Below are 13,392 nucleotides of genomic sequence, written 5' to 3' on the forward strand. Positions count from 1 at the left end.
CAATGAGATCAAGACTACGAAATATGTAACCATGTTTCTTCTTGCCAGTCTGTTGAGGCCAGAATGCCTCCTTATTTCTTTTTTTTTTGGCATTAATCATTTTGAATATCAGACCTCTGTCAATATAATAACACTATAACAATAACATAAGATAAAAAGTATTTAACTTACTTGTATACTGAGTTTCCTCTGTGTGTTATTAATATATTGTTGATACCAGTCTATGACTTCCTTTTGAGTTAACTTTTCCAACAGAGCAATCTAGAAAATCAAATTGATAACAGATAACCAAATTCTATGTTTAAGGGGGAAAAAACCAGAACAAAAGCCAACTTTATTGATGCGATGGTTATAAAATCAAAGGACTTTAAAGTTTACCTCTTTCTCTCTTCTATCAAAAACATAATTTTCTCGACTAATTTCTCTCCATAGACGTCCTGTTTCCTCTTCCAAACTAACTTCTGCTAGTTGTTTAGAAGTTATAACAGATTTCACCTACAAATGAAGATAGAATACATGAACATTTTCCTTGGCATTAGACCAAATAAATGATTTTTGAGTCTGGGATACATATTTTTATTTAGAGCCGACTTGAATTCAAATAAGAGAAAACAATTTATTTTAGGTTTAAGATTTTTATCCCTATATGTTAAACAAAATAAAAAAATCTCTGTAATATTGTGTTTGAGAAAGACTCACCAGACTAGAGAACTCTTCATTTGTCATATTTGTTAATGTATGTTGAAACTCTTGAAGGAATGATGTTATGTGGTCATCAATCGTTGTTAAACTACAATAGAAATCATTTGTTCATTTATTCAAATACCTACATAAACTGCTTCAGAACCAAGATTGTTACAGATTATTAATATTTTTTTTTTATTATCTTGTACTAAAATAATTCCAACAATGCTCAAATATTGACACATGCTATAATAATAGTCTTCTATCAAAGAACTTCCTGTGTTTTCACTTACAGACTCAACCATATGTAGAGTAGTTAGCACGTGTTTGTTTATTTAAAGCAATGGATTATATATAGACCGAGCAATTTGTACTAGATAATTAATAAAATATAATGTATTCTCTTAAAGACAATACATTTACTGCAGATTTAACCACAATTATATGAACTATTATAGATGGACCAAGCTACTTATTAATCACAGCACCTGCAATAATAAGCAGGTTTTGATGGACAATAAATTACCTGAATTTAGTTGCCTGACTTTGAACATAAACTTGTAAACCCAATATACCATTATTAGTTCTTGAATTAGCACCAACACTATAACCTAACTGGTGCTTAGTTCTTAATATATCAAAACATGGCTCCTTCATCCGTGTCTGTAAACAGAAAGTATTTAATAAACACATTAATGTCAAATGGCTGCAAGGATATCTTGATTCTTTTATTTGAAACAAAACAAGAAGATGCACAGAAAGAAAACATCCCCTCACCTTTTCCAACAAAAATACTACAAAACCAGAACAATTATTTGAGACGACAATCACTGGTTTATTATACACAGGTATGATTTAATACATGTTGTGTATAATAAATGAATTTGTGCTTAATAGAAATAAGATTATACTTTACGAAATGTTGTGACTGTGTATAATGAACCTGTGATTTGATTATAAATTTAAATACTAACCACTAATACTTCATTAAGAACACTATTATATATAGTTCCAGGTACAGACTGATAGTAATTCATAACACATGAATTACTGTCTTCTCTATTTACTCCATTTACTCGACAATATGTCTGACTTTCTGGTATTTTATAGTAACATCTCTACAAAATAAAATACACAAATGAAATGAACTATTTGGTGATCTTAAGACCAACATTTTACGTTAGAGAAATTGATAACTGGCGTCTTCATTGTTTAAAATCCATGTACTATTAATAATTGTAAGTGCAGGACAGAATAAGACTTTACAAAAAATAAAAACATTTCCACACTTCTTGACAATGGAAGTCAAGTGGCCATTAGTGCTGTCACAACAGGGTTTGAAAAGTTGTTTTTTTTACTTATCTTTGGTTTCCAATATTCTCTTTGTGTTGTTCAACATAAGCCCTGCTTTAGCTTTAAATCATTGATTAATGTGTATGGAAAATAAACCTTAGTCAAAAAAATCATGGTTCCATGCAGTATACGTTACACTTACTTTTGGTTTAAGATCTATTGAAGGTTTTGATAACCTTAGTTTAGACATGATCATCACAGCCATATCTGTAACATCCTGTAACAGAGAGAAATGGGGTTTAACGTCCACTCGACACAAACTAGGTGATTTCATACTAACATATGGTTTAATTTCTTTTTACATAATTCGCTTGCGCGTAGGGGTCTTTAGCAGTGGGAGGACCCGGAGAAAACCCACGAGGTTTGACAGGCGACCCTACTCCTTGCCACGTACAACCGGGGATTCAAAACCACACCAGTCGACTCAATGACAGACTTTATGATACAGCACGCGCACGCTAACCATTCAGCCATCCACCCCCACCCCCCATCCTGTAACAACAGATGTATTACTAAATTAGAAAACATAAGCAACTAAGTGATCCAAAATATTAAACATTTCAACTTGAAACAGGGTGCCAAATTCTTGCATCGTTGAATAAGAAACAATATCTGTTTTCTAACTATATATAAGAAAAAAAGTAGGTCCTAACAGTCAAACACAACATCATACAGACAATTTTGATCAAATTTAGCAATAAACAATAAAAATATTTTAATGTCGACTTTAATCAGGCTGGAATATATCCCTGACTTAGTAATTTTAAAAGTTCAAATTACAAGTATACAAGGAGCAGTGGTGGCTCAGTGAGTGATGGCACTGTTTCGCTGACCAGGAAGTCCTGTTTTGGATCCCAGAGCAAGCCAATAAAGTTCATCACGATTTTCATACGGGATTCCCTCTTCCTTGTCAGTAGTACAGAATGAAGAGCCTGGCAAGGACAGGGTCTAGTCGTACAGAAATTGGACAAAAAACCTAAGGTCCTGTGTACACTTTGTCAAAGAACCCTTGATAATTGGAATTCATAATACCCATATTCATTAGCTTAGATGGTGCAGAAAAGTAGGACATTAACCCCCAATTCAACTCATTTCTTTTCAAACTATAAAATTTGATATGTAAAACGAACCTGTTTAATAAAATTACCATGTGTAAAACAGTCTATAAATAGACTATTTCTTAGTTGAAGTAGAAATGTCTGTAACATTGTATCTGTTATAGACATAATATGTTTATATTTGTCTGGTAATGGATAATAATGAGGATCTAATATTGCCATATCTAATATACTGTAAATATAAAACAAAACAAATAAATAACACTTAATTTCCAATATAATCAAAACTATAGCAGGAATAGACTAACACAGTGTGCACATCATTTGATAAGGACATGCCAAATGTTATCACATTCCAGTCAAATCACAAAAAAATAATTATATGTACTTACTTGGCTAATTCCTTTGGTCTGATCATGTCATTATAATATGCTTTCTTTAGTTGTATTTGTACAGCTTTAAACATATCACTATCAATCTTAAAATCTCTTATATGTTCTAATATGGTGTCTAGAAATAACTGAAAATAAATTTATTTTTTTAACATCTCCCCTTTATTTACAAATAATTCACACAGAATAATCACTTCAATTGACAGTCTATAATAACCATCAAATGCCTCAATTTTTTCTAAAAAGTTATATTCCATTTATTGCTCTGTATTTGTAAATAATTAGCAAAAATTTTCATATGGCCACATTTCAGTGTGTGTGTATTGTGCTGTCACCCTGTATTTCTTTTCCGGATTCGCCTGCCAGCGTTAACTAGCGGCTGCCATCAAGATATGCCCACATTTTGCAAGAGATGCACAGAGAACAGGCTAATAACCAAAGCAATTTTTTGTACAATCAGGGACCATAATCCAGAAGGTTATGGTCATAAATGCGCAAATATCAAAAGGGACTGAGATCATTGGGATATAAAGATATGTTTTAAGTTTCATCAAAATCGGATAAAAATTGTGACCTGTAGTGTGTCCACAAACAAATTGTGGACAGACAGGGGCGATGGCATAATACGTCCACATGAAAATGTGGGCGAATAAAAACCTTTTGAATGCAATAGAGGCTACAGTTTGTAAAATTTTTTTTTTTTCAAATTTTGAGTGAAGCATTATATTCATGAAATGACAAACCCTATCGATATTCAACGTTCTGCAACCTTCGGTATTGGGACGAACTCTTTGATATACCGTAAAAAAATAAGCAGGATAGTTACATTTTGTACTTGTGTAAAATTGAGCAAAAAATCAGCAGGATAGCTATTTTTTGTATCTGTGTAAAATTGCCCTACCAAACAAATTATAGATGAAATGTCTGTACTTACAGATAATTTATGATTAAAACCGGTCACTGTTAAAATAATACCAGTTGCAAAACTGTCTATAGAATATCTATAATAAAATAACAAGAGTTAATTACTGCTCATTATGAAATATATTCTAACCGATGTGTATGATCATTTGGCTTATTCACAAAAATCCTGTTACAGTCAATATGAGATTTAAATACTAAAAGACCTCCGGTAGTTATACTCGGACCAATAATGATTAGAGGTTGTGATCTTAGGAAAATTAAACTGGTTATGACCAATTAACAGATATCAACGAACAATTTTAAGTTAAGTTGATCACAATCAAATAAAATTAGGCAAAATATAATGGTTAATAACCTACTCATAGCCTGCTAAAACACCAGGATAAACAGATTCTGTTATATTCTGTAGTAATAAATTGATGAACAGGTCATTCATTATAGAACTAGAAAGAGAAAAACAACACAAATAGACAAATAACATTTTGAGAGACAATGACCTTCTTAGTAATAGTAGACAGCATAAGGAAACAAAATTTGATTATGAAAATGGTTTGAACAGACTTACTTCGAGAGATTTTCAATTACAACAGGGCTTGTAAGTCTAATGTAAACAGAACCTGAAAAAGTGAAATGAAATGAAATGGGGGTTTAAAGTCCTACTGTTCTGCTCCGACTGGGCTAATGAAGATGGGTAAACGCCATACTGTGTGCAATGAGAGAAATTTTGCTCGGGCAGCTGCACTATGGCCTACTCATATATTAATTCCAAAGGCCAAGGGATCTTTTACGTGCATGCCAATGTATTCACAGGACCATGGTTTTATTTCCTTCCGAACGACTAGACAGCTGTCTTTGTCAGGTCCCCCTTCCTGGACCACTGACAAGGGTAAACCACATCGGAAAATCCCATGAACATTCTCGGCCAATGCAGTGATCAAACACCTGAAAAAGTGAATTACAATTTCTAGATGTTAAAATCACACATTTTGTGACCTATTAGAATCCACAAAAAGAAATACATATATATATACACCCATTCTGAAATTATTTTTGTCTCTAAACTGAATGACAGGTTGCTAGGCAATGAAACATACACCCACAGCAGCTCAATCATCCAGGCAGTCAACATATTTTTACTTTTGTCGGTAATGAAACATATATAATACACTTAAATCTGATTACGAGTAAGTAATTATCAGAAAGTAATTATTCATTAGAATTTGTTTGTCCCATGCTAACGTTTAGTATACAAAACATTTAATATCATAGATTAAGCTGTTTAAGTTCATTCTCCATACAAGTCTCACTATCCAGCATTTGACTCTGTCCTCCGCTCGCGCACTACACCAGTTGACCTAGATGTCATTGGTCATGTGATTAACCACATGTTGAAAATGGCATCTGTCAATTTTAGGGGAAAATGTCATCAATTACTATCCCTCCAAAAGAAAAGAGTCTAAATTTGAATGTTTCGTGGGTAAATGTATTGGGCCTTATGATCGCGTTATAAAGGTAAACAGATCCACGTGCATTATATTCTAAAATTAGTATGGGGACATGTGCAGTTCATATTTACGACGATTTTACCCCGTAATCTTACACGAAAGATTTCAATGTGGGTGTATAAAAATGTTAGCATTTGAGATCGCAGTACATGTTTCTTACCTTTAGGAACATTAAATTTGTTATCTTTTTTAAACCAGAACTGAGAACCATTTTCTTCTAAAATTATCTGGGGATGCTGAAAAGATCGACAATTGCCATTGTACAAGATAAATCTCTGGTAATCTTATTGTCAGTTGACAATATGTTATTAAAACACAGTTCATTATGAGGTATCTCAATTTTTAGTCTGTAGTGTTCCCAATTGAAAGTGAGTGGTTTGAAATCTATTTACCAACTGATAACATATGTATTGCAAGTAGAATTGTGACATATTCAAATAAGGCAGTCATATTTCAATATAATAGTAGAGATCCTTATAAATTTGATACAGGAAATGTATTTATTTATAAATGAGCACATAATATATATATTGGTGTTATAATACAAATATATACATAATTTATCATTTAGAAAATTATTACTATGAGTTTAGTTATTTCTTTGTTATATTATAGACAAATTATCATCAGCATAAATTCAAAATAAGTGCAAATAAAATAAATCGCTTACATACCTCTGTAACATTTGAATCTAATATTTCAAAGTTTGTAGCTGAAAAATAAAATTATATGAAAGTATTAATATGCCCAAAAGCCCATACTACACATTGATGCAGTAAGCATTGATATGCACTACTTCATATTTGATCTGAGGCTATATATTTACTTGAGTTGTAATTTACGAAAATATACATAATATAATTTATTTTAACTTACAGATAAATTTATTTGGTTCTGGAAGGTATAATTCATCATTTGGAAGTACATCTGCAATAAAATTATTGTGTTCTTATCAATGGGTTTTCTTTAAAATAGAAAAAAAAGGCAGACATCAGAAGCTGAAATAAATCACATGGTCATTTGGTAGTAGTTTGTTATTGATGGATAAAAAAATCTTTGCATAGGGAAAACAAACTATATGTAACATCAATCTACAGTTTACTGCATACTTCTAATCAAAAACATAATTTCTTAAATTAGTTGACCGCCAAAAGGCTTTTTGTTTACATTGAGTTAAAAGTTTTAGAGTGATGAACAGAAGAGGGTTGCATTTAAAAGAGCTGAAGCTGTTGTAATTTCTAAATTAATAATTATTACAAATTAATATGACTACAAGTAATTCCACCACATCAATGCTAGTACTATCAGAATATAGAGATGGTCAATATATAACTAAGGAGGTTAATAGCTAGTTATCCCGTGCACATATAATGTTGTTATTACTGGTATGCAATAACGGAATTCAGGCACAATAGAAATGTCCAAATAAAGTAAGTCATGATTTTCTTTAAAATCTGCGGTACTAATATTATTTCCTATAAAACATTCAATTAACACAAATAGCAAAACAAAAATCAAAACATACTTCTCCACTTCTCCACCCATTCTGGATCAATATCTACAAAAACAAATAAATAAACAATGATAAATATATGGTAAACCCGATATAATATTGTGTTCATGAATGATGGATATAATCAAAAATATTTGTCATATATCTGCCTTTACTTTGTTCCTAATCGTTATGTATAGTCTAATTTATGACAAGCTGTTTCACATGATAGGATGTTGTACTTGTGAATTTCAACAATTTGAACCAGAAGATGTACCTACCTTGCACATTATATTTTGTACTATACCACTTTTCTTCTTTATCTAAGATACCTTGACTGTCAAATGATTTTGAACGTAGAACTATATTAGCTGTGTCTGGTTTCAATACATCGGCACATTCTTTAATTAACTGAAAAAAGTACAGCAATGAAGCTGAACCTGGGTTCTTAATCCATTTTGAAATGAACCGGCCAGAATTGGGTCAAATGAGGTCCCGGTAGGATATGGATTTTAAAATGATAATATTCCATTCCCTTTAATATAACCAGACTTCAACAAAAATAATTCTGGGTAATTTTTGTTATGAGGAATATCGTATTCTAATGTACATGGAGTACATGTATGTAATTACCACAAAAATAACGTCAAATAGGTACATCGTTCAGAAAATTTTCCAGATTTAATTCATGTACCCGCTTGAAATTCATGTCAGTAATATCTCCTGAATAATTTATTGTCCTTTCGATGGATATAATCTGATATGGAACCTTGGTATTTCATCATAACACAATTTGTAGTTTTTGTCTATCATGTAACTTGCAAATGTTTTTATTCATTCATCCATGATTGATCACGTGACAACCATAATTGACATTGCTTTAAAATAAAATTCTGTGCGACTATACCATATAGCTTTCAATAATAATAACGACAATATTTTTTAAACTAAGCCTCTTTCAGCATGTGTATAAAATAAACCAGCGGCTGCCAGGCAGGATAAGCCCACATTTTCGAGAGATGGATAGAGAACAAGCTAAAAAGAAAGTGATTTTTCCTACAATCAAGGGCCATAATTCAGGAAATTACAATTCGATATGGGCAAATATCGAAAGGAACCGAGATCTTTGTGTTATAAACTTACATTTCAAGTTTCAACAAAATCGGATAAAAATTGTGACCTCTATAGGGTCCACAACCTTGATATACCATATTTTTACGTTATTTGAGAACGAACAGCGGCCATTTGGTCTGTCAATTTTGGGCTGATTTACACGAAATTCGAACTCAGCCATCCTTAAGGTGTAACGGTGATATAATAATACGTTTTTTTAAATCGGATAAAAATTATGACCTCTATAGGGTCCACAAGCTAAAAACGTGATTTTTCGTACAATCAGGGGCCATAATTCAGAAAGTTACGGTCCGATATGCGCGAATATCGAAAGGAACCGAGACCTTTGGGTTATAAACTTACATTTCAAGTTTCAACAAAATCGGTTTAAAATTGTGATCTCTATAGGGTCCACAACCTTGATATACCATATTTTTACGCTATTTGAGAACGAACGGCGGCCATTTTGTCTGTCAGTTTTCGGTTGATTTTCACAAAATTTGAACCCAACCGTCCTTAGGGTGTAACGGTGATATAAAAATAGGAAAATAATTAGAGGACACATATAAATTTATCACAAATTATCTTTTACAAAGTATTGAACAATCAAACAGTATATCTTTACTTATAGTCTAACAATCAAAGTAGGAGAGTTATTGTTTTCCAAAGTCTCGACCAATCAAATTGCGTATCGCTCTGCTTACCCTGAGCAGAAAATGCTCATTATCAAACTTAGTCAAGGTATTACTGTAATGAAACTATACACCAAGTTTCATCAATCTCACTTAATTAGAACTAAAGTTATCGTGTCCCAAAGCATCAACCAATCAAATTGCGTATCTCTGCTTACCCTAAGCGGAAAATGCTCATCTTCAAACTTCATCAAGGCATTGACCTAATCAACACATACACCACGTTTGAACATTCTAGCTCAATTAGGAAGAGAGTTATCGTGCCCCAAAGTATCAACCAATCAAATTGCTTATCTCTGCTTACCCTAAGCGGAAAATGCTCATCTTCGAACTCCATCAAGGCATTGACCTAATAAACACATACACCAAGTTTGAACATTCTAGCTCAATTAAAAGTTATCGTGTCCCAAAGCATCAACCAATCAAATTGCTTATCTCTGCTTACCCTAAGCGGAAAATGCTCATCTTCGAACTCCATCAAGGCATTGACCTAATCAACACATACACCAAGTTTGAACATTCTAGCCCAATTAGGAAGAGAGTTATCGTGTCCCAAAGCATCAACCAATCAAATTGCTTATCTCTGCTTACCCTAAGCGGAAAATGCTCATCTTCGAACTCCATCAAGGCATTGACCTGATAAACACATACACCAAGTTTGAACATTCTAGCTCAATTAGGAAGAGAGTTATTGTGTCCCAAAAAGTGTGACGGACAGACAGACGGACAGACAGACGGACGAACCCATTTTAATAGTCCCCTGCTTTCTTCGAAAGGCGGGGGACAATAATATGTTTTTTTAAATCGGATAAAAATTATGTCCTCTATAGGGTCCACAAGCTAAAAAATGCGATTTTTCGTACAATCAGGGGACATAATTCAGGAAGTTATGTTCCGATATGCACAAATATCGAAAGGAACCGAGATCTATGGGTTATAAGCATACATTTCAAGTTTAAACCAAATCGGATAAAAATTGTGACCTCTACAGTGTTCGCAAGCTAAAAACGTGATTTTTCGTACAATCAGGGGCCATAATCCATGAAGTTACAGTCCGATAAATGCCAATATCGAAAGGAACCGAGATCTTAGGGTGATAAACCTATATTTCAAGTTTCATTGAAATCGGATAAAAATTGTGACCTGTACGGACAGGGGCGACGACAATATAAGTCCACATGAAAATGTGGGCGTATAAAAATCATAGCAGTAAACGCTATCTAAAACTAAAACTAGCATCACTGGTTTATTGACCTAATTCTAACCGATGTGACATGTCATCGGGGGATTCAGCAATGGAGATTCTGTCATAAAAATAGATTATTTAAAATGACTGTTTCTTGGTGTATTCGTTGTGTTCTATCTGAAGGTTATTTAAATTTAACTAAGAACTGGTCAGCGACACCTTTGAATGTATGATCTAATTATTATTTTAATATCTACTGGTTCCTGGAATTCATACAGTTCATCGAAGACGCACGGTTCATCATCTTCCTAAGTTCCTTTGATCGCCACATGGCAATCCACAAAGGCAACTTACTCGACCTATTATAAATAATCAGCAAGCTTGTTTTGGTTTTTTTAACCGAATTATCAAAATTACCTACATGTGTGCTAATTACTCGGATCATGAACCAATGGCCAATTCTCACTAAGGCATGACTGTTGTTGTAGCCGACCTGACAAACTACTTAATTAATCAACAAGTAATAATTAACCCGTTCTAATTTAACCGAAAGTAGATTGATTTATGATACCATAGTGGCCGGTTCATAGTTTTACCAATCGGCTTGACTGGACTTCAAGCAGCTAAAGCCGACAAAAAACAGCTAATTAATATTCCTGAGCTGAATGTACATTCAACACAAGTACTACAATTGTTGATCTAAATACCATTAGAGATTTGTGTGTGTGTGTGTTGCATATCATTTATAGAGTAAAAGGTTAAAAGTTAATATAATCTTGTTAATCTGCTTAATTTGCTGAAGCAATACTCTTAGTCCATCCTTTTTGGATAAAAATAAATTAAATATCAATTAAAATTAAGTCCTTCAGCCAATATTCCGAAAGTTTTCCAAAAACAGAACTGACCTTTTCATTATAGTCATATATCAAATGTCTTCCTGTTAGGTAATGTTCTACTGGAAATATCTGCATATTTTCACTTAATTCTTCCACATAATCAACAGCTTCTCCCTTAAACATAAATATGCAATAACGATTTCATGACTGTCGGAAAATATATAATTTGCCACAACTTAATCACCGCTATATGTTCTCTAATTCATTATTCAACATTTTCCAAGAAACTGAAACCAAAATATCTATGTTACATAATTTTTGTTTTGACATCGACAATTATTTCTGCTTTGCAATATTTGGACAGGTTATCTTACTTTTTCTCTCCATCTGAATTTATTGTCTTCTATTATCTTTTGTTCGTCAAAGATGTGTTTCTGTGGACCAACAGTTCGTAGTAGATGAAGATATTCAAATATAACAGTAAGAATCTAAAAATAATACAAGGCAAATATTATTATATATTACAGGGTGCTGTATTTCCTGAAATAATATTAATAACAGACTCTAGTTTAGTTGATTTAAACAATATTTGTTCAAATAAGATTGATATGAAAAGATACATACATTGTCAAAGGTAAGAATTCAAAAACAAGCCAAAGGCTTATAATTAATTTGTCTCCTATCAATAAATATACTACTACTACAACCAGTGGTTGCCAGGCAAGATACGACCACATTTTGCAAGAGATGGATAGAAAACAAGCTAAAATAAAAAAAAGCGTTTTTTTGTACAATCAAGGGCCATAATTCAGGAAGGGTCTGAAATGCGTGAATATCGAAAGGGAATGGGATATAAACATAAATTTCAAGTTTCATCAAAATCGGATAGAAATTGTGACTTCTACTAGAGGGTACACACTCTACAACCTGGGTATTACATAATTTTACAATATTTGCATACAAGAAGCGGCTATTTTGTCCGGTAGTTTGGGTCAGATTTTTACGAAATTCGAACTCAACCTTCATTAATGTGTAACGGTGATATATTAAAACGTTTTTCAAAATTGAATAGAATTTGACTTTTAGCGGGGCCACAAGCTAAAAATGCGATTTTTCAAAAAATCTGGGGCCATAATCCAAAAAGTTACGTTTGGATATATACAATTATCAAAAGGAACCAAGATCTTTGTGATATAAACATAATAATTGTGACCTCTCGAGGGGGCCATAATCCAAAAAGTTACGTTTGGATATATACAATTATCAAAAGGAACCAAGATCTTTGTGATATAAACATAATAATTGTGACCTCTCGAGGGACCACAAGCTAAAAATGTGATTTTTCGTACAATCATGGGTCATAATTCAGGAAGTTACAATCCGATATGTGCAAATATCGAAAGAAACCAAGATCTTTGGTTTATAAACATACTTTTCAAATTTCATCAAAATCAGATGAAAATTGTTATCTCTAGAGTGTCCAAAAGCTAAAATCGTAATTTTACGAACAATCAGGGGCCATAATCCATGAAGTTATGGTCCAATACATGCCAATATCGAAAGGAACCAAGATCTTTGGGAGATAGACCTGTATTTCAAGTTGCGTCAAAATCAGATAAAAGCCAACAGTGAGGCTGATGTCCCCCACCGAAATCCCCAAATAAATAGATGACACATATTAATTAATCGCACATCTATTTTTTTCAAAAGTATCGAGCAATCAAACTGATTATCAACTATACACTAAGTTTCATCACTCTCTCTATCAGATAGAATCAAAGTTATCTTGTCCCAAAGCATCGACCAAGGAAATTGCTAATCTCTGCTTAGCTTTAGCTCGATATGTAAATCATTGAACTAAGTCAAGACGAACATCTACATCAAGTTTAAACATTCTACCTCAATTAGAAGCAGAGTTGTTATGTTCCAAAGTCTTGACCAATCAAAATGCTTATTGCTCCTTAGCCTAAGCAGACAATTGTCATCATCGAACCTAGTCAAGGTATTGATGTAATGAAACTATACACCAAGTTTCATCACTCTCACTTAATTAGAACTAAAGTTATCGTGTCCCAAAGCATCAACCAATCAAATTGCTTATCTCTACTTACCATAACCAGAAAATGCTCATCCTCACACTCTATTAAGGCATTGACC

The 13,392-nt window shown here is 32.9% G+C and overlaps 1 protein-coding gene across 3 annotated transcripts in view; it reads right to left on the reverse strand.

Moving 5' to 3' along the window:
• The window catches only part of LOC126817573 (nardilysin), a 30,627-nt gene that overhangs the window by 1,094 nt on the left and 16,141 nt on the right, over positions 1-13,392 (reverse strand). For all 3 annotated transcript variants that reach the window (XM_050544633.2, XM_050544634.2, XM_050544635.2), the window contains exons 15-32: positions 11,610-11,723; positions 11,305-11,409; positions 7,690-7,819; positions 7,442-7,474; positions 6,793-6,843; positions 6,591-6,628; positions 6,077-6,152; positions 4,977-5,028; positions 4,771-4,854; positions 4,422-4,488; positions 3,488-3,615; positions 3,168-3,327; positions 2,180-2,254; positions 1,659-1,802; positions 1,211-1,347; positions 700-790; positions 379-495; positions 172-261 (exon numbers count right to left, since the gene is read on the reverse strand). In XM_050544633.2, the coding sequence (XP_050400590.2) occupies positions 172-261; positions 379-495; positions 700-790; positions 1,211-1,347; positions 1,659-1,802; positions 2,180-2,254; positions 3,168-3,327; positions 3,488-3,615; positions 4,422-4,488; positions 4,771-4,854; positions 4,977-5,028; positions 6,077-6,152; positions 6,591-6,628; positions 6,793-6,843; positions 7,442-7,474; positions 7,690-7,819; positions 11,305-11,409; positions 11,610-11,723 (1,692 nt within the window). The remainder of the gene's footprint in view (positions 1-171; positions 262-378; positions 496-699; positions 791-1,210; positions 1,348-1,658; positions 1,803-2,179; positions 2,255-3,167; positions 3,328-3,487; positions 3,616-4,421; positions 4,489-4,770; positions 4,855-4,976; positions 5,029-6,076; positions 6,153-6,590; positions 6,629-6,792; positions 6,844-7,441; positions 7,475-7,689; positions 7,820-11,304; positions 11,410-11,609; positions 11,724-13,392) is intronic.

Source organism: Patella vulgata, chromosome 4 (assembly GCF_932274485.2).
Source record: "Patella vulgata chromosome 4, xgPatVulg1.2, whole genome shotgun sequence".
Lineage (NCBI taxonomy): Eukaryota > Metazoa > Mollusca > Gastropoda > Patellidae > Patella > Patella vulgata.